The 25,455-nt window shown below is 35.7% G+C and overlaps 1 protein-coding gene across 1 annotated transcript in view; it reads right to left on the reverse strand.

Moving 5' to 3' along the window:
• Nucleotides 1-25,455, reverse strand: part of LOC144850167 (uncharacterized) — a 72,508-nt gene continuing 47,053 nt past the window's right edge. The window contains 52 exon segments of the mRNA XM_078707390.1: nt 1-2,257; nt 2,482-2,634; nt 2,775-3,105; nt 3,312-3,621; nt 3,821-4,150; nt 4,281-4,494; nt 4,753-5,022; nt 5,136-5,299; nt 5,432-5,948; nt 6,126-6,410; nt 6,683-6,907; nt 7,245-7,541; nt 7,810-7,989; nt 8,297-8,500; nt 8,733-8,927; nt 9,162-9,398; nt 9,795-10,024; nt 10,341-10,714; nt 11,082-11,250; nt 11,402-11,538; nt 11,540-11,894; nt 12,168-12,300; nt 12,431-12,575; nt 12,789-13,062; nt 13,522-13,734; nt 14,043-14,239; nt 14,399-14,513; nt 14,693-14,908; nt 15,191-15,346; nt 15,484-15,752; nt 16,079-16,187; nt 16,413-16,739; nt 16,893-17,057; nt 17,321-17,467; nt 17,697-17,920; nt 18,232-18,452; nt 18,554-18,807; nt 19,149-19,370; nt 19,587-19,954; nt 20,112-20,280; nt 20,459-20,581; nt 20,705-20,866; nt 21,106-21,237; nt 21,539-21,763; nt 22,074-22,208; nt 22,477-22,749; nt 22,904-23,083; nt 23,384-23,593; nt 23,896-24,057; nt 24,200-24,538; nt 24,751-25,050; nt 25,160-25,369. Coding sequence (XP_078563516.1) covers nt 2,075-2,257; nt 2,482-2,634; nt 2,775-3,105; nt 3,312-3,621; nt 3,821-4,150; nt 4,281-4,494; nt 4,753-5,022; nt 5,136-5,299; nt 5,432-5,948; nt 6,126-6,410; nt 6,683-6,907; nt 7,245-7,541; nt 7,810-7,989; nt 8,297-8,500; nt 8,733-8,927; nt 9,162-9,398; nt 9,795-10,024; nt 10,341-10,714; nt 11,082-11,250; nt 11,402-11,538; nt 11,540-11,894; nt 12,168-12,300; nt 12,431-12,575; nt 12,789-13,062; nt 13,522-13,734; nt 14,043-14,239; nt 14,399-14,513; nt 14,693-14,908; nt 15,191-15,346; nt 15,484-15,752; nt 16,079-16,187; nt 16,413-16,739; nt 16,893-17,057; nt 17,321-17,467; nt 17,697-17,920; nt 18,232-18,452; nt 18,554-18,807; nt 19,149-19,370; nt 19,587-19,954; nt 20,112-20,280; nt 20,459-20,581; nt 20,705-20,866; nt 21,106-21,237; nt 21,539-21,763; nt 22,074-22,208; nt 22,477-22,749; nt 22,904-23,083; nt 23,384-23,593; nt 23,896-24,057; nt 24,200-24,538; nt 24,751-25,050; nt 25,160-25,369 — 11,735 coding nt within the window. The 3' untranslated portion in view covers nt 1-2,074.

The following is a 25,455-nucleotide window of genomic DNA, read 5'->3' on the forward strand; positions in this document are numbered from 1 at the left end:
AGTGTATATTTTGTTGCGGGTGGAGTCGATTTTGGTGAAAGGCCTATGTTTACTACAACGATAGACTAAACAGTAATTCCTTATTTGTGCACCAGATGTGTGCATAAAGGATTGGTAGGAACCTACAACATAGTCTTTTATGATGGAGAAATGAAAAGAAACTCTTTGTTTTGGACTGTTACTAACGTTACTGAATGAATTTGGATACATATAAAGCAACTTAACCACATAATATAATATTTGACCGAGTGATAAGGTGAACATTTAAGATATATTAGAAGCAGACAATAAAGCATACCTACCGTCTCAAAGATCCAATGATCAGGTAACATGGAAATGAACAATTATCACATTGGATGAAATCACTTTTATTGACAACATTTGGCAATGTTATAGTGCAAATAAATATAAGAAATGAAAAAATAACTATAGTATAATAAAAATGAAAGCTTATGCCGACAGAACCAAAGAATAAAATATTGATGACTTTTGATTGTGGGTAATTCCCATAATGGCTTGATAGGGCGTCCAGATTTATGACTACTAATCTGGCATTTATCAACATCGGCTGTCCATGGAGGAATTCCTTCATGCTCTGCCAATGTGAAGTAGCTTCGTCTTTCACAACAGTAGTACAGTAGTGAAAACATTTTCCTCTGGTTTCGATTAGTATTGAGATATAGTTCATTAATTGTAAACCAGTAAGTACTGTTAACTTACTGACTATTACAGATCGTTAGAAGGGACTTAAGTCATCTTACTTTAACTTGGTTCTGTCATTGTCTTAAATACTATGTGCTTATAAATATTCTGAATATAATTATCAAACATCTCTAATTTACAAATACTATGTAAAGCACACTTACAATTACATCTAAAAAACAGCTCTGTGTAAAGTATATTAACATATATCCACTAAAGTTTAGTTAAAACCACTAGGAATGGTCATTTTAAATCCAATCATTAAGACATTATTTTAATAATATTTATAAAACTATCTTTGTGTGCATAATCTCCTTATTAGTACATTTACAATTTCTGTACAATTTTTAAAATTATTTCTTCTATACCAAAAAATATTCTTATTTAAAAAAAAAAACCAAACAATATTTACACAATAAATATGGAATGTATCAAGTTATAATGTTGAAAGGCAATGATTTTATCATTATAATTAAAAATGAAAGTAATTATTAATGAATTTAGTAATTGTATTAATTGAAAAGGGTACACTATTTTTAGAAAAAAAAATAGTAGGGCATATACAAATGCACTGTTAGAAATAGTGGGTTATATAAAAAGGCATGTTAGAATGTTAGTGTTGACAAAGCTGCCAGATAGTATAATTTAATATACTAATAATTATTCAATAATAAACTTATTAATTAAAAAAAGTACTGATTCAATATCAAGGTGCAAATGTATAAATGGACGGATTTTGAAAAATGATTGTACATTATAATCTAGTCACATTCAATGTGATAAAATTAAGAAATTCACACAACACATATTTATAAACAAATTTCCTTACATAACGATATACCAAACAATTTACAAAATCAAGGTGATATAAAAATAAAGGACGGATTATAGGAAATACTTGTTATAAAATATTCCAACTACATAATATCATTTGAATCCAATGCTGTATTGTATGCTAAATTAATCTACAATCATGATTTTAGTGATTATAAAAGGTAAAAATCTATTGAACTCGCTACTTGCACTGTAACACTCTTTGTAGGTATCATTTATAATGTGTTACTACTTTAATAAAAACTCACAAAGAAAAACAAACATTGTGATGAAGAAGTTGGGTATGGAACACATCACATGTGGAAGATTACACAGTTTTACTAAGGTTTCAGAAGTACACATAACATGGGCAGTATATTACAACTGTGTTTACTTACAATTTAAATGGATACAAAGCATTATATATAAACATTTTATCAAAAATATAGATAGAAGACAAAAATTATATATTTGTTGCCAAAAATGTTTAATAAATTACTATGACAACTTATGATAAGCATGAAGATGTTGGTGCGTTTTAAATTTTTGATGTGAATTTTTATTTTCGTGTTTCTTTTCTTGCACTTTTTTCTCGATACATTTGTAGTTGTGCTTGGCGGTCCTCAAGTTCTTTGCGGAACATCTCAAGTCGATGCAACGTGTTGGCACGTTTTGCAATCAGTGTAGTCAGACTTGATTGAGTCATACTTAGTTGTTCTGTTGTGTCCTTAACTGCAGATGTCTGTTTATGGAAAAACAATGTATGACATAATTTCGAATAGTAAAAATAAATTCTTTTTTAACCATTAAAAACATATTGAGAATACCAGATTTTCCAGAAAACCAGATATATTACGCCAGCGTGTCCGGTATTGAGAAATTGACTATATATATTTTCAATGTATTGTATGTTCAGTATATGTAATTGAATATGGATTTAATATATAGTCCTAGCTGTAGACTTACCTTTCCATCACTCTTTTGCACCAAGTCTTTCTGTTGTTTCAACTCATTGCCCAGACCATGTACTTTCTCTTGCCGTTCCAAGACTTGTTTACTAAGGCTGGAAAACTGCTCACTAAGGTTATCGATTTTCTCTTCAAGTGATTTTACCTCATCCTAAAAGAATTGAATTTGTAGTGAAATTACAAACGAAGGACTACAAAACTACTAGTACTTTGTTCCCAGAGCATTGTCAAATAATAATAATACGAAAAGAAAAATTATTTGGTTACTTATATTTTAGATAAAATACTAACCTGAAGGAATGTGTAGAACAGATCTTTGTTTGCGGCCTTATCAGTGGCCAGCTGGATGCGCCCTCCTGCATACTGTCTAGCAATTGTCTCCGATATTGACTTCTTCCACATTGCTGTTCCGCTAAGTTCGCCTGGAAGTTGATCAATCAAGTCTTTGCCAGGTTGAGGAGCGACACGTCGTGTTAACACTGTCTTGCCAGTCAGTTCAGATAACCGTTCATCAACCTTGTCATTTGTGCCGTGCTGTTTGGCAAGAGTCATTTTGTCCTCAACTCTTCCCAAGAAGTTCCTCATTTGTATGTTCACAGAGGTGTTGTTGTATTTGCTTAACCTGATGGAAAATGAAAGAAGAGGTTTAATACGCTGATGACACCTTTTTTCCCCTATTTTATCTGTATGGTCAAATAAATAAATAAAATTCTCAACTAAAATCTTACAAAACTCTAAGCTGTCTAAAGATAGCACTTTACAGACAAATAATCAACATGATGGTTCATGTTTTAAAACAGTTTATTAAGTAAATGCTTAATTGTTTACCTTTCATTCATCTGTTCTTGTGTAAGATTAACTCCAGAGCTATCAGAGCCTCTCATCAGCTGCATATCCAGAAGCTGTTCCATAACATTCTCGCTATCAGCATTAGCATGTGAATCACCAAACAAAGATTCAAGCAACATGCGAGAACTCTTCTCTTCCTTCTCCTTCTGCTCTGCCGATAGCTCTTGCTCAGCCTGTGTGAGGGCGCTGGTTCGACGATATCGTGCAAAGAACAGATCATTGCAGACTGTTGAGAGGGCGTTGTAGAATTCACGGGTAAAGTCTTGGTCGGTGTCATCAATCATATCACCTACAAAACATTCATTAATACAATCTTACATTTACGTCATTAAAATTATCTTTTCTTGACTATTGATTTCACACGCTAGCAATGTCACAGTGTACATTAGTGTAATGTAAGTGTGCCGTGCTCTTTTACATAGATGCAACATGGAAATGCTTTCGCAAGTTTGTAACAAGGTAACAATTTGTATCCACAAAATACCTACCTATCTTGATATGTGCCAGGGCATGCACAAGCACCAGTACAAAATCACCAACAAAATCTAGTCTGTTGAGTCTCATGTACAGAATCTGGTTAGCATCATCAAAGTGGTACGAGTTCCTGTAAGCGTTCTTAGTCAAGTTAGGGTTGTTAGGAATCTTCTCGGCTAGTAGTAGAGTAACTGGTTGATGTCCACAGTTTGTGGCAACTAACTTGGAAATGAAGACACCGAATTTGTAAATAACAAATGTACGTCCGCTGAGCTTGTTGAGGTCAACTGGGACGAGCTCAGTGTCACCTACCCATTCTTGGTCACGCTCATCAAGGAATTGAGCTGTGGAGAAAAAGAAACATAAATATTAATTTAAGGAAGATTTCATTCAAGAGTATGTACTGTATATAAATATATGAACAACGAAGACAAAATCCAGCAGGCTGCCAGGTCTAATAAGTCTAATACTTACTCTTATCTTTCTTTGGAAGAAGTCCTCCATTTTTCATCATGCTTTTGATTTCTTCCATCTTGCGATAGAGAGGAGATGCCATCAGAAGGTTTGTAAGATCTTCATCACTCATGGCTGCTGCCATAGCATAAGAGTTTGGCATTGCCACTCTTTCTGGTTCCTCTGCGGTTGAGAGAAGATGATCGATGTTCACACTTTCTTTCAATGTCAGAACCTGTCAATCAAATAAAAAACAAATCAGTTTTGGATTAAGAATATTTAATTAAAAGGCTGATATATATCATTGATGGGTGTGTTGGTTGCATAGAACATATCAACATTACTGGGTAGGGTATTGGCTTCTGAGTAGGGTATAGGTTTCTGGATGGGGTATAGGCTTCTATTAGAGCTACTGAGTTTAATGCAGCCTGGCTTTCAATGACCTTTGAACTGATCAAGTGGGACTATACAGTAAACATGATATGATTGTTACCTCATCAGCTTTTAGTCTCTCTTCCTCCATCTTTAACTCTTCATTGTGGTCTTCAATGTTTGATTTCATTTGAAGTTGTACATTCTCCTTTTTAGCCTTCAACTTCTCATCTCGTTTCTTCTTCAGTCTCTCCTGGAGTGAGCTCTGCATCCTCATACGATCTTCATCCAGTTTTTGCTTTAATTTTGCTACATCATGTTCATACTCTTCAATTAATCGTTCTTGTTCTTCTTTTGAACATCCTTCTTTCTTCATTGCTTCTAGTTTCTCCTATAAAACAAACAAGAATAAACATCAGTTCAACCATGTTTTGAATTTAGCAAACTAGCATTTATATAAAGACCTTCTTTTGAAAGTGTAAAGTGAATTCTTAATTTGCATACCAGATGTTTTTGTTTTTTCTCCTCTACTAGCTGCTCTTTACGCTTGTTCAATGAAGTAAGATTTTTCTCATGTCGTTGTTTTTCTTTCTTTTCGTCTTCTTGTAATCGTTTTTCAAATTCAGATAGTTCTTTTGCCATGCGTTTCTTTTCAGCCTTTTCAAAATCTAAAAATAAAAGTTTGATATACAAACATTGAATTATTAATTTCTCATTTCAGAATCTCAAATAGACAATTCTCTAAAGGATATTATGCAGCCTTTTATAGTAACATATCTAGTAATTAATCATTGTTTTACCCTCTTTCTCCTTGTGTAACTTCTCTTCATTTTCCAACCTCTCTCTTTCAAGTTTTGATTTAAGCTCATCCAGATCTTCTGCAGCCTTTTGAGCTTGTTCTGCTGAAACTAATTGGTTCACACTTTGATCTCCTGAAAACTCCCTGAGAGCATCTGCATACTCTTGATAGTGACGTTCTTTCATTTCAAGTTTAGCACGAGCATATCGTAGCTCCCAGTCAGAGAGGGCGCCCTGTTCTATCTGTAACTTCTCGGCTGATAGTTCTTTTTCTAGTTGACTCATCTCTAGCTGTTGTTTGTTAAGGAGAGATGCTCGGCGTTGCTGAAGCTCCTCAGGTGACAAACCTTCTTTAGCGAGGTCTGCAAGCTCCTTTTCATGTCGGTGTATCATCAACTCTCGTTTGGAATGATACTTGTCATGTAATTTTGATAAAGCGCCCTCTACTGCTACCTTACGCTCTGCTTCAAATTGACCATCTAAGTCATTTAATTCAAGATGATGTCGTTTATCAAGTACCTGAAAATAATGTTTAAATAATTTATTTAACAATATTTAATGATACTAATAATAATTACTAATACTAATAACAAGTAATAAATAAATCATTTTTGTGTTTTAAAAATAGAAGAAACTACAAAAACAACCATACTGATTAAACTGTAGATAGAATTGTATAGATTATTTCTGACTTACTGATTTGATAATTTTCTCTGAATTTTGACCTCCGCTTCCCTGAATTCCTTCTATTATTTCTTTCTTCTCTTTATCTTTAACGACAGCTGAGCGCACATCTGCCAATTCTTTTTTCTGTTCTAACAATTCTTTTGCAAGTTCTACTTCGTGTTTTCGTTTCTGTTCTATCTCTAATTGTTTACGACGTTTTGCAAGTTTGTCTCGAAGTTGAAGCTGTTGTCGAGATCGTTCTCCATCTAATTTGTCTTCTAGATCTTCAATTTCACGAGCATGAGCGGTCAGAAGCTAAACAATATTCAAGATAAGATTCAAGATAACTTTAAAAAAAATATATAATTTTAAATTTGTCTTCCTCAAGTCAACAAACAGACATAAACAAATAGACAAGACAATTTATAACTTGATAGTAATGGATCAAAGATAAAATGTGTCTACACTACCAAATTGGTTTGTGCCCAAATATGGTAGTGATATTCCCAAATATGGTAGTCATATGACATCATCAAGTCCAAATATGGGCACATCACATTTTTTTGTCACATAAAGCTTAAGCTTACCTGTTGCATCTCCTCATCTGATAAGTCTGTTCTTGCTGTGATCTCAGCAGCTTGCTTATTCTTCTTTTCTGTGATTACCTTCATCCTTTCACTATCCATTCTTCGGAGATCTGCTTCTTGTTTTTGCTTTCCTTCCTCCTCAAGTTTCTCCTTAAATTTCTTCTTTTCTTCTTCATGTCTTTCCGTCATTTCTTCTTGTACTCTTTGGTGTTCACGTACAACGGCCTTGAATAATAATAATAGATATTGATTGTTTGTTTTTGAATTATGATAATAATAGTAATGTATATCAAAATATTAATAAAGATAACAATTTTTTATTTACAGGACAAACAGATACATTATATTAAGAGTTTGGCAGTGGAGTTTTTTTGTTTTGTCTGGAGAAAAAAATCCAGATAGGATCGGTAGTCGAGCAGCTCCAAAGTTGAATTGATTTTTTCCAGAGCTTTAATAGATTGGCTAGACAGCTAACTCCAACGGTTATTTATGGTTCACTCTGTTGGCATCACTGTCCCATAGTTCACCCTCTAGCCAACCTAATAAAGCTCTTTGGATTTACCTGTTCCTCAATAGAGAGATCATTCATATTCACTTGCAATCCTGATGTTAGATTAATGTCATCTTGATGAACCTGCTTCTGTTGCTCTGTCAAGAACCTCTGTGCTGCTTCTTCTTCAGCTATCCTCTGGAAGTCCTTCTGTCGGCGCTGTTGTCTGCTCTGAATTTTGGCCTTAAGCTCAGACTCCTGTCGATCTCGTTGGACGCCAAGTTCATAATGAATGCTTTCGTTGTCTCGTCTCATTTGGTCCATTAACTGATGTGTTAATACTTGATCAACTTTGTGACTTGATGATGCCTACAAAATAAAACATAATTTGCACATTTTCATTCTGAAAGCAATCTGAACTAGCAGTTTTTTTCTTTAACATAGTGCACAGACTGTAAAAACAGATTAATAATTACTTTAGGATATTCTCCAAATGTTATAGTATTTCAGTTGAGCCAACATTTTGTAATTTCATTTTGTTTCTTTTACTTTACTTCTATAAACATTTTCTAATGGATGAATTGACTCCATAATAAATGTTTTCACAATTAAATTATTCTCCTAACAATGTTCATACCTTCTGCAGAATATCTCTGTGAGCTTTCTTGATTTCTTTGCTCTGTTCTTCATTAATTTGTTTATTGATATCCATTATTTGCTGGTTTTCTTCAGCATCAAGTTTGGCCTCCAAGGCTTCAATTTCTTTCTGGTTGCGAACCTCTATCTCACGGACCTCCTCAGCAGTTAAATCTCCAAGCTATCAAGAAAAGAAGCAATTGTAAGGCATTGTCTACACTATCAAAGTGTGATGTGCCCAAATATGGTAGTGATATGACATCACCGTGAACATATATGGGAACATCACATAAAGTTTGATAGTGTAGACAAAGCTTTAAAGGGTGAATTCAGAACATACTTTACAGTGACCTTCTATGTAGTTAGCTTGCTCTCCCTTCTTACACAGCACAGCTATATGATAGTAAAAGTAACATACATACATCCTATTTCCTTCAAGGTTTTGTAATTTATAATTTTAATACAGGATGTATAACATAGAACCTTACCTTGTCCATTTCAGCTTCTTGTTTGTTCTTTATTTTCCTGATTTTATCCCGTCGCCTTTGAGCCATACGAGATTTCAAGATAGAAGTGTGATCTATTCTGCGTTTATCCATCCGTTGCTTAATAGCTCTCTCAGAATCAAACTGTTCCTTGCTTAAGTCTTGTGCTGCACTGGCATCAAGACCACCAGCTTGGACAATAGAATCCTGTTCAAATGAAAAATACAATATAGTTATTCTGTATATGGTTCAAATTTACTTATGTGGAGGAGGACATACTAATACCCCTTTCAAATCGAACTGCTTTACACACAAAGCGGGCGTCAACACAGGCGTTTTTGTAATGTGTGCACTCCGGAGTATGTAAACTCCAGAGTTATGAATGGGATATAATATGAAGTAATTTAATTTTGAAGATATAAAAAAAAATATTGCGTACAATAGCAGTTGACATATTCTCCGAGTATTTGTAAAGTTCTTCATTAGATTGCTCCTCGTTGGCTTGCATCTGAGCTTTAGAGAGGGCGGTAGATGCTTCTGATAGACCAATCCCAAGAGTCAATTCATGCGTCTTTATTTGGCCTGCGTTTGAAAGTTTCATAACTTCTAATGGTGGCAGTCCAGCTTCCTCAGCCTAAAGAAAATAAGATATAATTGAAATAAAAGTTATAGCACAGGAAATAAACCAAAATGCTAAAGAACAAACAAGATCCACATTTCATGTGGAATGTATGGATTGAATCCAGCATGTGTAGTTGTTTATCTGAATATTTGCAAGATACTGATTGCAGTATAATTTTAGAGTGACAATAAAATAAACATAAAAGACAATCAACGTGATTGAAAATTCTAATGCCGCTGTACTTACCTCTTGTTGGTGCCGTTTTCTCAGTGCCATTTCTTTAGCCATTCTCCTTTGTGCAAGTTTCTGCTGTAAATCGTACATTTGTTTTTCTTTCTTATGATCAAGTCGATCTAGTGCATTGGACAGGGCCTTCTCGTGGCGTGACATCACTGCCTCTACCTCCTCCTGGCTCAAATCTCCTTCCAATTCTGATGTCAATCTCGCATTCATTCTTGTAATTATTTCTTGCCTTTCTTTCTCCTGAAATACAAATAATGTGCATTTATTTTCATCTTTTTCATAATATTAAGCGTCATATGTTCACTGTAACAGTGAGAAACTCAACAATTAAAGGATGGACAAATTCTATTTTACTGTGTCTATAACCTAAGTTTCAATTGAGGCTCAGAGAGTGGAATAAAAAGATTTGTGAGTCAAAACCCTGACATGAAGTGAGGATTGAACTCTCGACTATGGAATTGGAAGATAAACATGTTAACCACCAAGCTACAGCTCTACTACAACTAGTTAAAAGGCTGTTCTCTATGCAGGTAATTGGTTAATAAATTGTTAATTATGCTCCACTACAACTAAAGTTAAATCTGTGAACATTTGTTTTAGCTTAATTTTTGTTTCAATGATTAGAAATCCTCATACATGTTCCTGCAACAATGTGTCCATCTGCTTTTGTTCATCTTCAACAAGCTCTCTTTCAAGCTGAAGTCGTTCAGCATTTTGTCGACTAAGAAGGTTTCCAGAAACGACTTTGGTTCCCTTTGAAGAAGCTTTATTCATCATCTCTGGAGTGATGTTAAACTGTCCTGAGTTCAGCTTATCAATAAGAATTCTTAAGGCATCCATTAACTCTGTTTCACGAGATTTTGAACCTAAAAATAATAAATGTTTAGAGAATAAAGGTACACCATCATTATAACAATTCAAACTTCAAATTTCTACATTAAATATATCACGGCTTAAAATATAATAAAATGTTCAAAGAATATAGAGGTACACCATTATATACTAAACCAAACTAAAATTAGATATTACTATGACTACATTAAATATATCAAGGCCTACATATATATGTAGGCCTTATTTAGTATATCTAGGTCTACATTAAATGTATCTATAGGTCTACATTAAACATATCAAGGCCTGCATTAATTATATCTAGGCCATATTAAGTATTTCTAGGCCTACCTTGAACATGGAATTGTCTGTTAATCTTGGCGTTGACAACTGTTGGACCCTCGTCATCTGAGCTGCTGCTACTGCTGCTTCCTGAGCCTCTACGACGTCGTTTTTGCTTGGCCTTACCACCAGCCTCCAGCACCGAAACATCAAAGTTATTCAGCATTACTTTAAGCCCATCTGTCTGTTGACTCATACGTTCATAAAAGCTGCGCATGTCATCTTGGTGTTTACTGAGTTGTTGAGATAAGTATAAGGATTGGTCTTCTAACTTGTCAAAGAGCGTTCGCACATTGAAATCCTCTAGAGTTTCACTCTGGTTGCCTGCCACAGATTTGCCTTCTGAACCTTCAACAATTCGAGGTCCAAGAAGAATTGCCTCTCTGTAAAAAAAGTAATAAATATATGATGTTTGTTTGCTATGTCATAGAACATATTAACACAAGATGAACTCAATATATCTTAAAATTACAGTAAACAAAATATGACATAGCAGAAGATAACCCTTTAAAGCTGGAATGCTTGTTTAAGAAGGTCCTCATGATCATATACAGTAAGTGCGAAATATTATTTGGATCAAATTTAAATATTTGATAATTTAAATGAATTTTGAATGAGATCGTGATGATATTATAGTAACAATCATTAACAAGGTTCAGGGCAAGGGTTAAGAAGTCCATCTACAAATTATATTATTAACAATCATTAACACAGTATGACAAAAAAGAAAGAAAAATAATGTCCTCTTACCGGTCATAATCCTGGTATTGCAAGTAGTTTGGAAGTCTTTGAGGAGCACCAAGGTTTCTGTACCTCGGTTTCCACATCTTCATTGGGTATATTCCCGCATTTTGAGGGCGCCAGACAATAACGGCAACAACAAGCATAACCACACAGGCAAACAAGAAGGCGAGCATACCTAAATAAAAGATAAGATACAAATACTCTTAAAGCTCTGTCATTTTTTGTCACATAAAGTTTGATAATGTAGACATGAAGTATCAACTAGAATTGTGATGGATGCAATCTAGTGGGGACAGAAAAACAGTCAACAAACACAAGGTGCTCACCAATAATAAGTCCCCAGTCAGGTTCCTCATTCTCTGCGTCACTTTTACCAATACCTAGCTCTGTTAGATAGCTTTTATCTGATGGTAACACCTTTGAAAGTCCATCAGGACATGTCTGGCCTTCTTCCTGGACAGTACGTGTCTGCAAACACGTACTGTCCAGATTCAGTGAAAACATGGGCAAACGCATTAATGGACACGTTTGTATTCTCAACGTAGAATTTCAAGTCACGGAATTCACTATAGTCAAACATTGGGTTTGTATTGAACAGATGGTCTTTAATGTAAACTGGATAGTTGCTAAGAGAGCGATTAGTGTCATCTATTGTCAACTTGAAAACCAGCATTTCTTCAAGTTCTAAACAAAAGATTGGGTTTGCAATACCAGGAACACCAGAAGCAGTTTCTGCAACTAGCAGACGACGACGCGCTATCGTACTGTTTGAGTAGAAAGGTGTTGTATCATATGTTATTGTTGTTGTTTCAGCTTCACCTATTGACATAAAAACAAAAATATGAACATAAACTGCTTTTTTTACATTCTTGTAACACCATCCCATGGATGAAAATTGGCACAATCAAAGTTTACGAAATAAATGTGTGTGGTGGACAGAGTCTAACTACAGAAATCTTTAAGTTCAGAAGCTGATACTGAAAGAAAATTACATTATATACAATTGAAACATTTGGATAACATATCAGTACGAATTGTAGGCTATAAGAACTTTACAGAACGAATGTGGTATAATTCTATAAGAAAGCTTACCTATAAGGATTTGAATAACCTCATTTGAATCTGTAATGATATGACCAACAACTCCTGTTATACCAAAGGTCGCCATTTCGGTATTCTTAGATCCAGAGGTGTGGACGCTTGGACCTATCACATTTGCAACCAGCTGTAACAGCAAGAATTGCAAAGATTATCACATATGTCTATCTATCTATATCAAGTATCATGTGAGAGGGAAAGGAGTGTTTGTATGTAATGAAAACTGCAATAGTTAAAGGAAGAGTAATCAATATTACCTCTGATGTTGTGGAACCATCGCTTGATACTGTAGTAAGTACAAGCTGACCGTTGCTGTTGAGTGTGCCTGTTATGCTTGGTTTGGTATTCATGCATGTATTATTGCATATTTCTAAAGGATCTGTGTATGTCCCACAGTCACACCTTGAAAAAATAGTTTAGTTTGTTTGAAACCGAAGTAATTTTGTACAACTCACTAATTCTTTTATTAACTATTATTTTGCAATACATGCTCATACATAAGTAATGATGAAATGCTGTGCAAAATATAGTCTTCACATTAACTAAAAACTTGTCATCTTTACCAAAACTAGATATTTTGTAGTAGAAAAGCTGTTAAAAGTAATAAACACTAACCTTCCAAGGACGTTATTGAATGTTCCGTCTGACTCTGGACAACTCACGGTACAGTCATACGTCGCTGGGTCAATACACTTGCGAGTGCTTGCATCCCGAACCTGGTTTAGATCACATCGCTCATCTACTATCGGTTGACAATCATCACCGCTGTTTTCATCTGTTTGTGGCTGATCTATCTCGTCATAGAATAAATATCCTGACTGACAAACGCATGAACCATCTTGAGTCTGGAACGAGCGGTATTTACCCATACAGGTGCATACAGATTTTCCTACATTTTAGAAAAAAAGTGCAGTATTATCAATTGTAATGATGGTATAATGTAAGTCTTGTAGTATATAACCTATCTTCAGTTTTCGTAGCATGTAGCAGATGTGAAAATGAACAGGCTATTGTTGGTTACTTCCAGTGTATCCATATAACAACTGGGTGAAGATACAGTATACCAGATGTAGTGTTTAGGCCATCAGTTTCCAGTTAAGATTGGGGATGATTATAATTACATTTACAATGTGTGCTGTGACATTCCCTCAATTACGTGATAGTGGTGAAAATGTTTTATAGAAAGCTTTGTAGACAAAATAAGATGTTTGCTACTTTTTATGATAGCTTGTGCAACTGAAGCTAAAATATCTGCTAGATTGGATCCATCAAAGGTCTATGTTTTTAACAGTTACTAAGGGATACTGTATATTTATCATTATAATAAGAAGTCATTGTTCCTTCATACCTTCCTCAGCTGTAGATGAACTTCCACAAGGCCTACAAGCCTTTTGTCCTACCATGTTGTTAAATGTGTTAACAGGGCAATCTGCACATTGATCTGCACTATAAGCTTTCACAATGTTACCATATTTGCCAGTAGGGCAAGCTATGGCCTCTCCTGATTCCGCCGGGCAATAATATCCTACGGGACATGGATTATTTGTGGGATCACCAGTTCCTGAAACACAAACAATTTTTAATTTACTTAACTTACTTTCTATCTTATCAAAATCAACAATCTGCTACTACTACATTACATTCTGTTGGTATTCTAAAGCTGAGATGCAGACTTCAATTAATCTTGATTGATAATTGGGAAGATTTCAGATTGGGAGAACCTTCTAAATGGTGCTCTGGGACTTTTCTGAGGCTCGTGTATCCAGTAAATAAAGGATTGGTTCTATAGGTAGGATGTCCAAACCAAGACTGTGACCAGATTTTACCTTCGCTGTTAAAAATATAGAAAGATTACAATGCCACTCTTACCAGCTGGGCAAAAATATCCCTCAGGACAGATGTCACATGTCAGCCTTTCTGAATGATTGCCATAGAATCCCGCAGGACATATGTTACAAGATTCTGTGTCTACATAACGTATGCCAGCATGATCAACTGCTTTGTATCCTAAAGGACAGGTTAATGGTACTTCACTTCCTTCTGGACAATACTCAGGATACTCACAACTACAAAAAAAAAAGTTATTACAGTGCCAATATAAATATCATTTAAAAGAGAGAAACTAAATATTGTCTATGTACACCTGATGCAAAAGATTTATTCAAAATATATTATTATGATCATCTACAACTATCTGAATACTTTTTAAACTGTACAATATTTACATTGTTGGAGCGCTTGATCCAAGTGGACAGTAGTAACCATCAGGACATATCGGTGGTTCACCGGTCACTCCCTCACAATAATGACCACCACGACAAACAACTTCGATGGATGCTCCTATAAGAATAAATTTAGTATTTACAGAATTAAAATGATAGTCAATAATTAATTTCTAAAAACTTAAAAGTATACTTGACCACTGCAGTTTTCTTTATCTTATGCTTCTTCTCCCCTCCCAAATTTGATTAGATAACCAAACCTATGTTAGTATAAATTATGATGGGAAACATAGTTACCTTCTGGACATTCGTAAGTTGGTCTACAAGGAATTCCATGCACGTTAATTGTATCGTTGGGACAGTAATATCCAGGTGTACATAGAGGACAGTCTTCGTTGCTTGTGCGACCTTCTGTGGTACTCATACGTCCACCAGTACATGGTACTGGTTCTTCGGTAGCTTCCAAACAGTAGTGAGCAACTGGACATGGTGTAAAGGTCGTATTGGTCATACCTGGTTGAATACAATAAGCATATTTTATCTTTGAATACTAATCTACACATTTAATAATCGTAAAGGTAGCAGGTGGGATTATACTGATACCAACATAAAGCTCTGTCTACACTATCAAATTTTATGTGACAAAAAATGTGCCCATATATGTTAGTGATATGTCATCGTGTCCATATATGGGGACATCAAATTTTCTTGTCACATAAAGTTTGATAGTGTAGATAGAGCTTAATACATGAAAACTTAAATATATCTAAATAGAAATCTGTTGCTGATTCTCACCTGTCTCATTGCAGAAGTAACCAGGCTGGCAATTGTAGCAGTCCCCTTCACTCGCTGCACCTTCATCATCTCTGTAGTGGTACAGAGGGCACTCTTGAGGTGCCATGCCTAGTTCACAGTAATGTCCCAATGGGCATCCGTACTCCATAGGGTCTCCTAAAAATGAAAATAAAGCAGAAATACTTCATGTATGGCTACAAATTATAACAAAATTCTGTTTTAAATACCATATTTGGTGATAGAGGCTGAGAGACAACCTTTGACAGGCAGAATGCTTTTTTTTTATCACATACCTTGTAAACACATGGAACCAGCTGGACACTCAACACACTCTGAACGTTGACTTGCTCCATCTGTGTCTCTCAGCGTGATGTTCGGACAAGGAATTGGATCTTCAATTCCTTCAGGACAGTAGTAGCCAGCTGGGCACAGACCGGCACACATGGTATTGACTGGACATTGGTCCTGGTCTGGGTTTGGTGGGTTGTTATCTGGTGTAAACTCATAACTACCACTTAAACAGAAATAACCAGCTGAGCAGCTATCACTGATTCTGCCTCCTCTGTGGAAATAGTATTAATCATAATCAATAGATGCTCTCTGCATTTGGCTTCCAAGAAAGTCAGTATTACTATTAGGTAAAATAAACTATTCTTTTATACTGGGTGATGTACAAGACTATTCTCCGTGTTGGTTCATGATCAACACACCGGGAGATGATCCCCTACTCTTTAAACTGCTTCTAAAGGCAATGAGGCAATAGTAAGTAAAGTACCTTGACAAGCATTCAAGTAATATGGCACAGACAGGTCTCGAATCCATGCCTTTCTCATGCTACTCTGATGTTTATTACCAAAACACCTTACCGCTCTCAACATCTTGACTTACCTGCAAAATTTACCAGCTGCACATGGTAGGCACTCGGATTCTTCTTTCAAAGTTGTTGTATTATCATATGTGTAGGTTCCATTAGGACAGGATATTGGAAACATAGTAGCTGCCAAAATAACAAATAATGACATTATTTTATCAACAATAACAATAGACAAGAGAAACTTCATTAAAACAAAGAAACAAATTACAGATTAATCACTGCACACACAGCCACTACTTAAAAGTAGGCCTTCTAGTAGGCCTCCAAATTTTGTAATAATCAATTTGTTGATTGTGGAATCAAAATAGATAAAATAAATATGACTACTAAAAAAAAAGAAGACAGTACCTTCAGGGCAGTAGTGGTATGGAGGACAAGGCTGTGGGTCAGGTTCCAATGCACTTTGACAATAATAACCAGCTTGACAAGATATACATTCATCTGTACCCTCATTGGGCTGGTACTTGCCCACAGGGCAAGGAAGTGGAACCGGTGATCCTTCTGGACAGTAGTGCCCAACCCAGCATTTGAATTCCGGTGGTGTGGGATTACTAACAGTCTCATTAGCTGGGCAGTAGAAGCCTGCTGAACAGTAGTCTGTGAAGTTGGTCCGACCTGGTGTGTCACAGTAGTAGCCGCCAGTACAAGGGTAACAGTCGTCAACTGACTCTGCCTCTGTATGAGGTAAAATTAAAAGCAGTTTAAAAAAAAATAATGTTGTCTTCAAATTCTATGGAGAAGCATTCAGTTATAATAAAGTATCTACAGTGATGTTTATATTCACATATGCAAATAGATGATACTATTCTATAGATAAAATAAACTTACGTGGCACACTCCTGAGTGTTCCAATTGGGCAAGGTTTAGGTGTAGGTGTACCTTCCTCACAATAGTAACCAGGAGGACAGAACCCGTTGTCAGGATAGTTAGGGTTGTCTGCTGGTACCTTATTAGATGCTCCTCTGTAGCAATAGTATCCAGCAATACAAGGGCCTTGAAAAAAATAAATTTAAACAAACAATATTTAAATTTTAAATTTCTTTCAATACGAATGAGGTATGGTTACAAAAAAATTGCTGTTTACATATTTAATATGGCAGGTTTAAAGTGTTCTGCCAATGCGTTCAAACATTTCTGGTCTAACAATATGCTTGTAATATGACATCATCATGTCCATATATGGGCACATCTCACATTTGTTTTGTCACAAAGTTTGATAGTTTAGACAGAGGTTAACACAGCTTATGATATCTCACCTGTAGGATAGCTATTACCAATTCCTTCACAATACATCCCAGATGTACAATCAATACACTCCTCTTCTATGCTTGCTCCAGTAGCATTGTTAAACGTGCCTTCTGGACAAGCGACAGGGCTTGGTTCACCTGCTGGGCAGTAATGGCCTAGAAAAATAATCAGTAGATTAGAATATCTAAGACCAACACTTTGAAAGATGTACATGATTTGTTTTAAAGAAGAAAAACATATTGTACGCTACTTTCTTGATAAAATTGTCACCTTGCAGATGCTCTAAAAGTAAATGCAGTTAAAATAGATTCAAGATAATCAATTAGATGATGAAAGCACAACAAATCAAAGCATTCATTCAAGTTAGTATAATAAGATTCTTACCTGATTTGCAAGGTAGAGGCTCAGACATGTTTGTGTATGGACACATAAATCCTGCAGGACATTCAGTACAATTATCTTGTCCTATGCTAGGCTGGTATGTTCCTATATTGCAGCCTAACTCTGTGATTGTTCCAGCTGGACAGTAGTGACCGACTGGACAAGGATAGCCCATACCTGATGATGTATCTGGGGTTGGAGTTGTACTACCTCCAGTACAAACATATCTATAGAATAGATTTCACAGTCAATTCATGTGCATGAAAATATAATAACTTTTTTTGTTCAAAAGCCCAAGCAGATAGAAATTATTATACTTTATGTTTTATGGTATATTATGTTTAATAAACTTTAGAACACTAATTATTATTATAAAGCTCTGTCTACACTATCAAATTTTATGTGACAAAACATGTGCTGTGCCCATATATAGACATGATGATGTCATAGCACCACCATATTTGGGCACATCTTATTTTTTGTTGTCAAACTAGTTTGATAGTGTAGATAGAGCTTTAAGTCTTTATAATGAACTTACCCTGGGTCACATAGAGGAGCTTGGCTAACTTTCACGAAACCTTGCATATTGCAATAATGTCCTGGTGGGCATTCCTCGCAGTCCTCCTCACGAGTGACACGTGTATTTTGTGAGAATGTACCAGAAGGGCATGGTTCTGGGTATGAGGTGCCATTGGGGCAAAAGAAGCCAATTGGACATACATCATTTCCAGTGAAACTTGAATTATTAGTGTCATCAACCTAAAAAGTAAACATTAGAACAATAGGTTTGTAATAAATCTTCTGCTGATGTAATTACTCTACAATGTTTTTCTGAACAATTTTATAAACTTATAAATTACCATGTCATCATACGGTGTTGCTGATGACGCCTCTCCTGTACAATAATAACCAGCATAGCATTCACCAGAGGGCGCTGTAAGTGCATCTTCTCCGCAGTAGTATCCAGCTGTACACTTTCTGCAATCATCAACTTCAGTGTACATTGTGTCATCACCATAGGTTCCTTCTGGACAGGGATTGGTTTCGGCTAACTCTGTTCCTTCTGGGCAATAGTAGCCTTGAGGACAAACAGTAGGGATAGATACCGGTCCAACTAAAAGAAATTACAAACATAGAAAGATATATTGATTGAATTGTTTTCTCCTTGGGTTTTTTATTGTTAGGTTTTACAGTAGGCCTAAATATATGGCAACCTATCTGATAGGACAGAAATTAATTTACTATTGGTAATCCTTGGCCATGTGCCTAAAGACATAAAAAACAAAAAACAATATTTTGTATATGTATTCTTGTTCACAAATATGCAAAGTATCTAAACTTACAAAGCTAACAAAAACAGTAAAGAAACTGCAACTAGTATTTATACATGTTTTCTTATAAATGAACATACACATGGAATAGTTTTTTATTCATCAATTTTCAGGTAAAACATACCTTCATTTGAATCACAGTAATATGCTTCAGGGCAAAGGTCACAATCGCTCATGGTCGTAAGAGGTTGGTAGGTACCGTTTGTACATACAATAGGTTCATGAGAGCCTTCTGGACAATAATGACCAACAGGACACTGAAGGTCAGTTGGTGTTCCAATGTCTTGACCTCCAGGACAATAATATCCTGGTGCACAATCAGCATCGGGAGCACTGTTTCCATCACCTTAAAAAAAAGTTTACAAATTATTCAGTTGTTATTACACAGAAGTTAAAACATCTAAGAAATCTATTTTGTCAACGTACAAAAAGCACATACAAGATAAACAGGTAAAAGAGTAAATAAGATATAGTTACTGCAGTAACTACAGTACAATAATTTTGATATGGTCTCTGATGGAAAAGTTAAAAGTAAAAATTTATACAACAAAATCAATCTTACCTTCGCAGTATTTTCCAGCTGTACAATTCAAACAATCTGCTAACTCATTATTTCCTTCGGTTCCACTGTATGTTCCAGATGGACAACCAATCGGTACAGCGGTACCATCTGGACAATAGTAGCCACTAGGACAGATGTACTGATCTGGTTCTGAGCTGGTGTGGTTGCAATACCAGCCAGCAGTACAGTTGCCAGTTGGAGATGATAGTCCTGGTGTTTCACAGTACATACCTCCAGGGCAGTTGAGTGGTTGGGGAGAACCATAAGGACAATAGAAGCCAGGCCCACATAAGCCGCCAGTACTCATAGCAAAGTCAGGACACACACAGTTATACAGTGGATGACATGTATCGTTGTCATATGCATACCTTGTAAAACGAAATTGTGAATCTCAAATTAAATAGATAATCTTAATTTAATGAAATATTAAGCCAATACATTTGTTTAGAGTTATTAACAAAATCATTAACATAAAAAGTTAAGATAATATCTATGTTTTTCAATAAAGAGTAACATTGATCATACCCTGGAGTTGGAATGGCTACCGAAACGCCAACATCAAATGGTCTCTTAGAATTTGATCCTCCGCTGCAGTAGAATCCTTCATCACACCATCCAGAGGGCGCACTTAATCCAGCGCCTTCGCAATACATACCAGGAGGACAGTATTCACAGTTGGTGGAATTTGGTTGACCTGTAAAATAAAGTCAAACATGCATAATTTTCGTTTTCAATACTTCTATGAATCAGCTGCAGTTATCTCAGTTTCGCTAGCTCATTCTAGTTTGTGTCAGATGAAAAATGTATCCGTATTCATGTGACATATATATTATACATGTTTGCAGTCATGTGAAACAAAACATTCCACAAACCTGTCAGATTATTATAAGAACCTGCTGGACATGGATACTGGTTAGCATATCCTGTGCTTTCAGGACAGTAATGACCCACTGGACAATCCAACGGTGTTACTGTTGCATTCTCACAGTATTTTCCTGTATATAAAGTAAAATGTAAGAGGTTATTACGTTAATTAAATGGGTAATGTAAATTATTAAATATTTAATTATTTTGTATATTCATTATATTAATATAGATTAACACAGTATAAGCCTCACCTGCTGGACATGGCAGACATGCTGCCATCTGCTCCATGGGAGCGTAGCTACCAGGAATGCAGGGAATTTCCACAGCTGTTCCAACTGGACATTCATGTCCAGCGGAACATATTCCACCTGTTCCAGTATTGTTGGCACCATTTGGTGCTCTGATGTTTACACCTTCAAAATAGAAAAACATAAAAAATGTGTATCTTAATCAACAGAAACCAACAATTTTTACATTTTACAAGCAAAGTACTACTGTAACAACCTGAAACATGCTACTATCATACAACTACAAAACAGGTAAAACAATAATTAAACCATGAAGACAAGCAAATAACCATCTTCAAAACTTTTTAAAATTCTCAAATAGTACGAGTAATAAATACTGTAAATGCCGAAAACATACAACTTACCTTCTGTACAATAATGTCCAGCATCACATTGACCAGTAAATGAATCCATTCCAGGTGATTGACAGTAGTGACCACCTGTACAACGAGTGCAATCCATTGATTCTGACAGCAATGTTGATGCTCCAAATGTTCCTAAAACAACAATAAACTCATCAGTATCTACACATTCATGACATTGGATATATTTACATATTTAAAAGAAAACTAGATGACTAAACTTTTAGAGAATGAATGAGTTTTATACAAACATTGTTGTTTACAGAGTACACTAGCATTAAATTGAACAAAATACATGAAGTGGTTTGATTAAATTGACCTTGTGTGTCAATACATGACTGATGTTATTCTAGGCCATGTGGTCTAAACAAGAATTTTTCTTATTAACCTTTCAATCGTTTGAAGTTTGAAGTATTTCACATAAATAATTTCATACCTTCGGGACATGGTTGTGTGTCATAACCTGTTCCAATTGGACAGAAGAATCCACCTGGACATGGATCAGGCTCGTCTCCATGGATACACATGTATCCCTCAGGACATACAAGACATTCGGACGCTCCAGTGTCATTCATGTATGTTGCATTGTTGCAGGGTAATGGACGTTCACTTCCAATTGGACAGTAATGTCCAATTGGACAGATGTTTCCAGTCACATCATCTGAAATTACAAATAATAGTTGAGTTGAATTATTTATCTATTTTGCAGCTAATTCATGTGGTACATAAATGAACTGTAACACTCAACATTAAAAAACAACTGAAGACAAACAAAAAGTGGCTGAAAACATATGTATATATTGTTTTACCACACTATGTTTTATCTTTATGTGCTACTTGGTAAGAGGATTCACAGGCTCTTGTCATAGGGATTTAGTTCCCATTTGTGTTTCCTGCCACTTACTTAGTAGTTGTTTGTTTGTTGTTGTTGTTGATTGGCAATACAGAATAAAAATATGTTATAAACTTACCTTCAGGATTTGGTTCTGAAGCGCCCTCACTACAATAGTATCCAGCATAACACTGAGCAGTCACGTTTGCCTGACCTTCAAACTTACAGTAGAATCCACCGTCGCAACTCTCACAATCATCAGCTTCGTCTTGACCTGAAAGAAAGCGTTTTTTATTTCATAAATGAACGAAACATGCACTGTAAGATTGTTTAAAACGCCACTAAATTGGCATTGTATCCTTGATTGTCACATAATAAATATAAAATTGCAAAATACTACCAATTTGTGACGAATTAGGTTATCCGTGCAAATGCAACATGTATTTACCTTAATGGCAATCCTCCTTAAGCAGTACAATTGTTTTTATGGGTTCAAAATTGTTGATACTTAATCATAAATGACTTTTTAATAATGTTCTCACCTTCCAATGGATTGTATGTTCCAGCATCACAGGTGGCTGGTACGGGTGTCCCCTCAAGACAGTAGTGACCGACTGGACACAAGTAGCCAAACGTTTCGTTAGTTGGGTTAGGAGATGTTGCACCTAGTTTACAGTAATGTCCAGCAGAGCAAACTCTAAATGGTTCTTCCAGACCAGGAGAGTTACAATACCACCCAGGATCACACAATGGGCAGTCTGTTGCTGTGCGTAAACCTGTCTGGTTGCCATACCGACCAATTGGGCAATCTTCACCTATATAAACACAATGGTTTCAATTACACATAAAAATAAAATATTAAGAAATATCTAGAATGGGTATTCTTATGTGTGAGATATATCATTACATTATACCATAAAGTTAATGTGGTTATCAGTTCTGGTAACTAAATTATATATATCAGTATACCTGTTACTGAGCCTTCTTCACAATATTTTCCTTGTGGGCAGATATTGCCTGTAACCCCATCAGTAGGAGCAGGTTCCTCTGCTCGTAGTGTGCAGTAGAATCCAGTCTGGCATTTAGCTTTAGGTTCAGTAAGGCCTTCCTCATCACAGTACCAGCCAGCATCACATGATGTACATTTTCCTGCATAAATAACAAAATATCAATAATATATATTAATAATATGAATGAACATTGTTTTATCATGTATTCTTGCCAACCTTACAATAACAAAGAAATACACTATATGTGTAATATCACGAACTTGTATAAAAACAATCAATGTTGATTGAACGAGTTGTGCTGTTATACATCAGTCTCGTGAATAAATAAAGTTTATATATATACACCCTGTCAAGCCACAGTGTAAACCTATATTACATACAAAGTTGTCTTATGAATAATGTTGTAGACTGCAGACTGCATTTGAGCATGCATACTTACCTGCATTGTCTAAGTTAGTCTTGTTTGAGTATGTTCCAACAGGACATTTATTCTGTTCTGCATACTCCGTTCCATTAGGACAGAAATGCCCTGGAATGCAATCCGCTGGTACAATAACACCAGTCACATTTCCCAGTTCGTATGGATCACAGTATGTTCCCAATGGACAGACATCGCATTCTGCCTGCTCCTCTTCAGACTGGAAGGTTCCTGAATTAAATAAAATTGATGAGAATAAGGTATAGTACATAAATAAGTTCTTCATTACAGTTCCTGTTAGGTACATTATTTATTACAATATTTTACTCAAGAGAAAATGAGTAGGCCTAAAGCTCTGTCTACACTATCAAACTAGTTTGACAAAAAAAGTGTGATGTGCACATATATGGTAGTGGTATTCCCAAATATGGTAGTGATATTACTTCATCATGTACATATAAGGGCACATCACAATTTTTGTCACATGTTCAACATAACAAGAAAAGGAATGTATTTATAAAATTCATGCCTACCTCTTGGACATAATTGAGGTGTTGAGCTTCCTTCAGGACAAGCGAATCCCTTTGGACAGATGTACTCAGATGGTGCCCTCTCACTTTGTCCTCCGGGGCAATAGTAGCCTTCCATACAGTCACTGGATGGTTTGGAAAGGTGTTCACCAGCACAATATTTGCCTAAATAATATTAAGATTTTGTTGTAAATCAAATTGTATTTAATCCTCTATACTTCTAATTCTTCCAACGCTCTACACTTCTATATTAATAGAGATACGCATTTTAAGCACTGGTAACCAAAGTAACAACAATTAAAAGTACCTGGAGTACAAGCTTCACAATTAAGCTCCTCTGTATTCTGTGTTGTATTACTAAATGTACCATTAGGGCAAGCACTAGGCCATCCTGAACCCTGTAAGCAGTAGTAACCTACTGGGCAAGTAAACCCGGGTGGGTCCGGTCGATTTTGTCCTTTAGGGCAATAGAAACCAGCAATGCAGTCATCTGTTGGGGCAGGTAGCCCATAATTGTCACAGTACTGTCCGTAGTCGCAGTCGATTGGAGCTGGAGAACCTGATGGACAATAAGTTCCTGGTGGGCATATGTTTCCGGTGTAGTTGACAGCTGGGCATGTGCAGTCTGATATTATTGTAGCATTTCCTACAAATAGTTAAAACATAAAATTGTTAGAATACGTAAATAAAATTTCATTTAGTATATTGTGTGTTAATATTGAGTGTTTTACAATGAATAATCAATTAGTATTCAAATACTGTAGATATAAACTAAAGTGGGAATATTTTTATCTGAAAAGATGGTTTTTTAACAAAATAAATCCATATAAAAATTATGTAAATGGTGTTTCATCTTACCAGGTGGAGACGGCATGGAATCCCAGGCACCTCCTGTACAGAACCAACCAGCACTACAGTTTCCAGTAGGTTGCTCAAGCCCTTCACCTTGACAATACATTCCAGGAGGACAAAGGTCACATGATGATATATTTTGCTGCTCTTCCAATCCATTATAAGAACCCTCTGGACATGGGTACTCATATGGATAAGTTGTACCAGTTGGACAATAGTTACCAACTGGACATGGAAAGTCCAAGGGGTCACTTGTATTGGTTGGGCAGTAAAATCCTGCTAGACATGAATTGCATGAACTTTGACCTATTAGAAAATATAAACAATAGCATGTTTATATATTATTGGCAGACATAGACATAGGTAAGGCTGTTTTTAATACTTTTAATAAAAGTAGGAATGTAAGGATATATACCTTCACTGTCTGTGTAAGTACCAGCTTCACATTCAAAGGGTATAACAGTGCCCTTAGGACAGTAGCTACCAACTGGACACACACCCCCTGTACCCTTATGTCCATCATTGTGTGTTGGAGTAGACATGTCTACACCCGAATCGCAGTAGTAGCCTGCTGAGCAGTTGCCATCTGGTTCAGGTGAACCTGGTGTTTCGCAATAGTAACCACCTAAAAAAAATATTGTCATTATTATTTATTATATCTATATTTGCATCAAGACACTTAGGTTAATAATATGATTACTTAACATCTAA

This window comes from Antedon bifida, chromosome 8, assembly GCF_963402885.1.
Source record: "Antedon bifida chromosome 8, ecAntBifi1.1, whole genome shotgun sequence".
NCBI classification, from domain to species: domain Eukaryota; kingdom Metazoa; phylum Echinodermata; class Crinoidea; order Comatulida; family Antedonidae; genus Antedon; species Antedon bifida.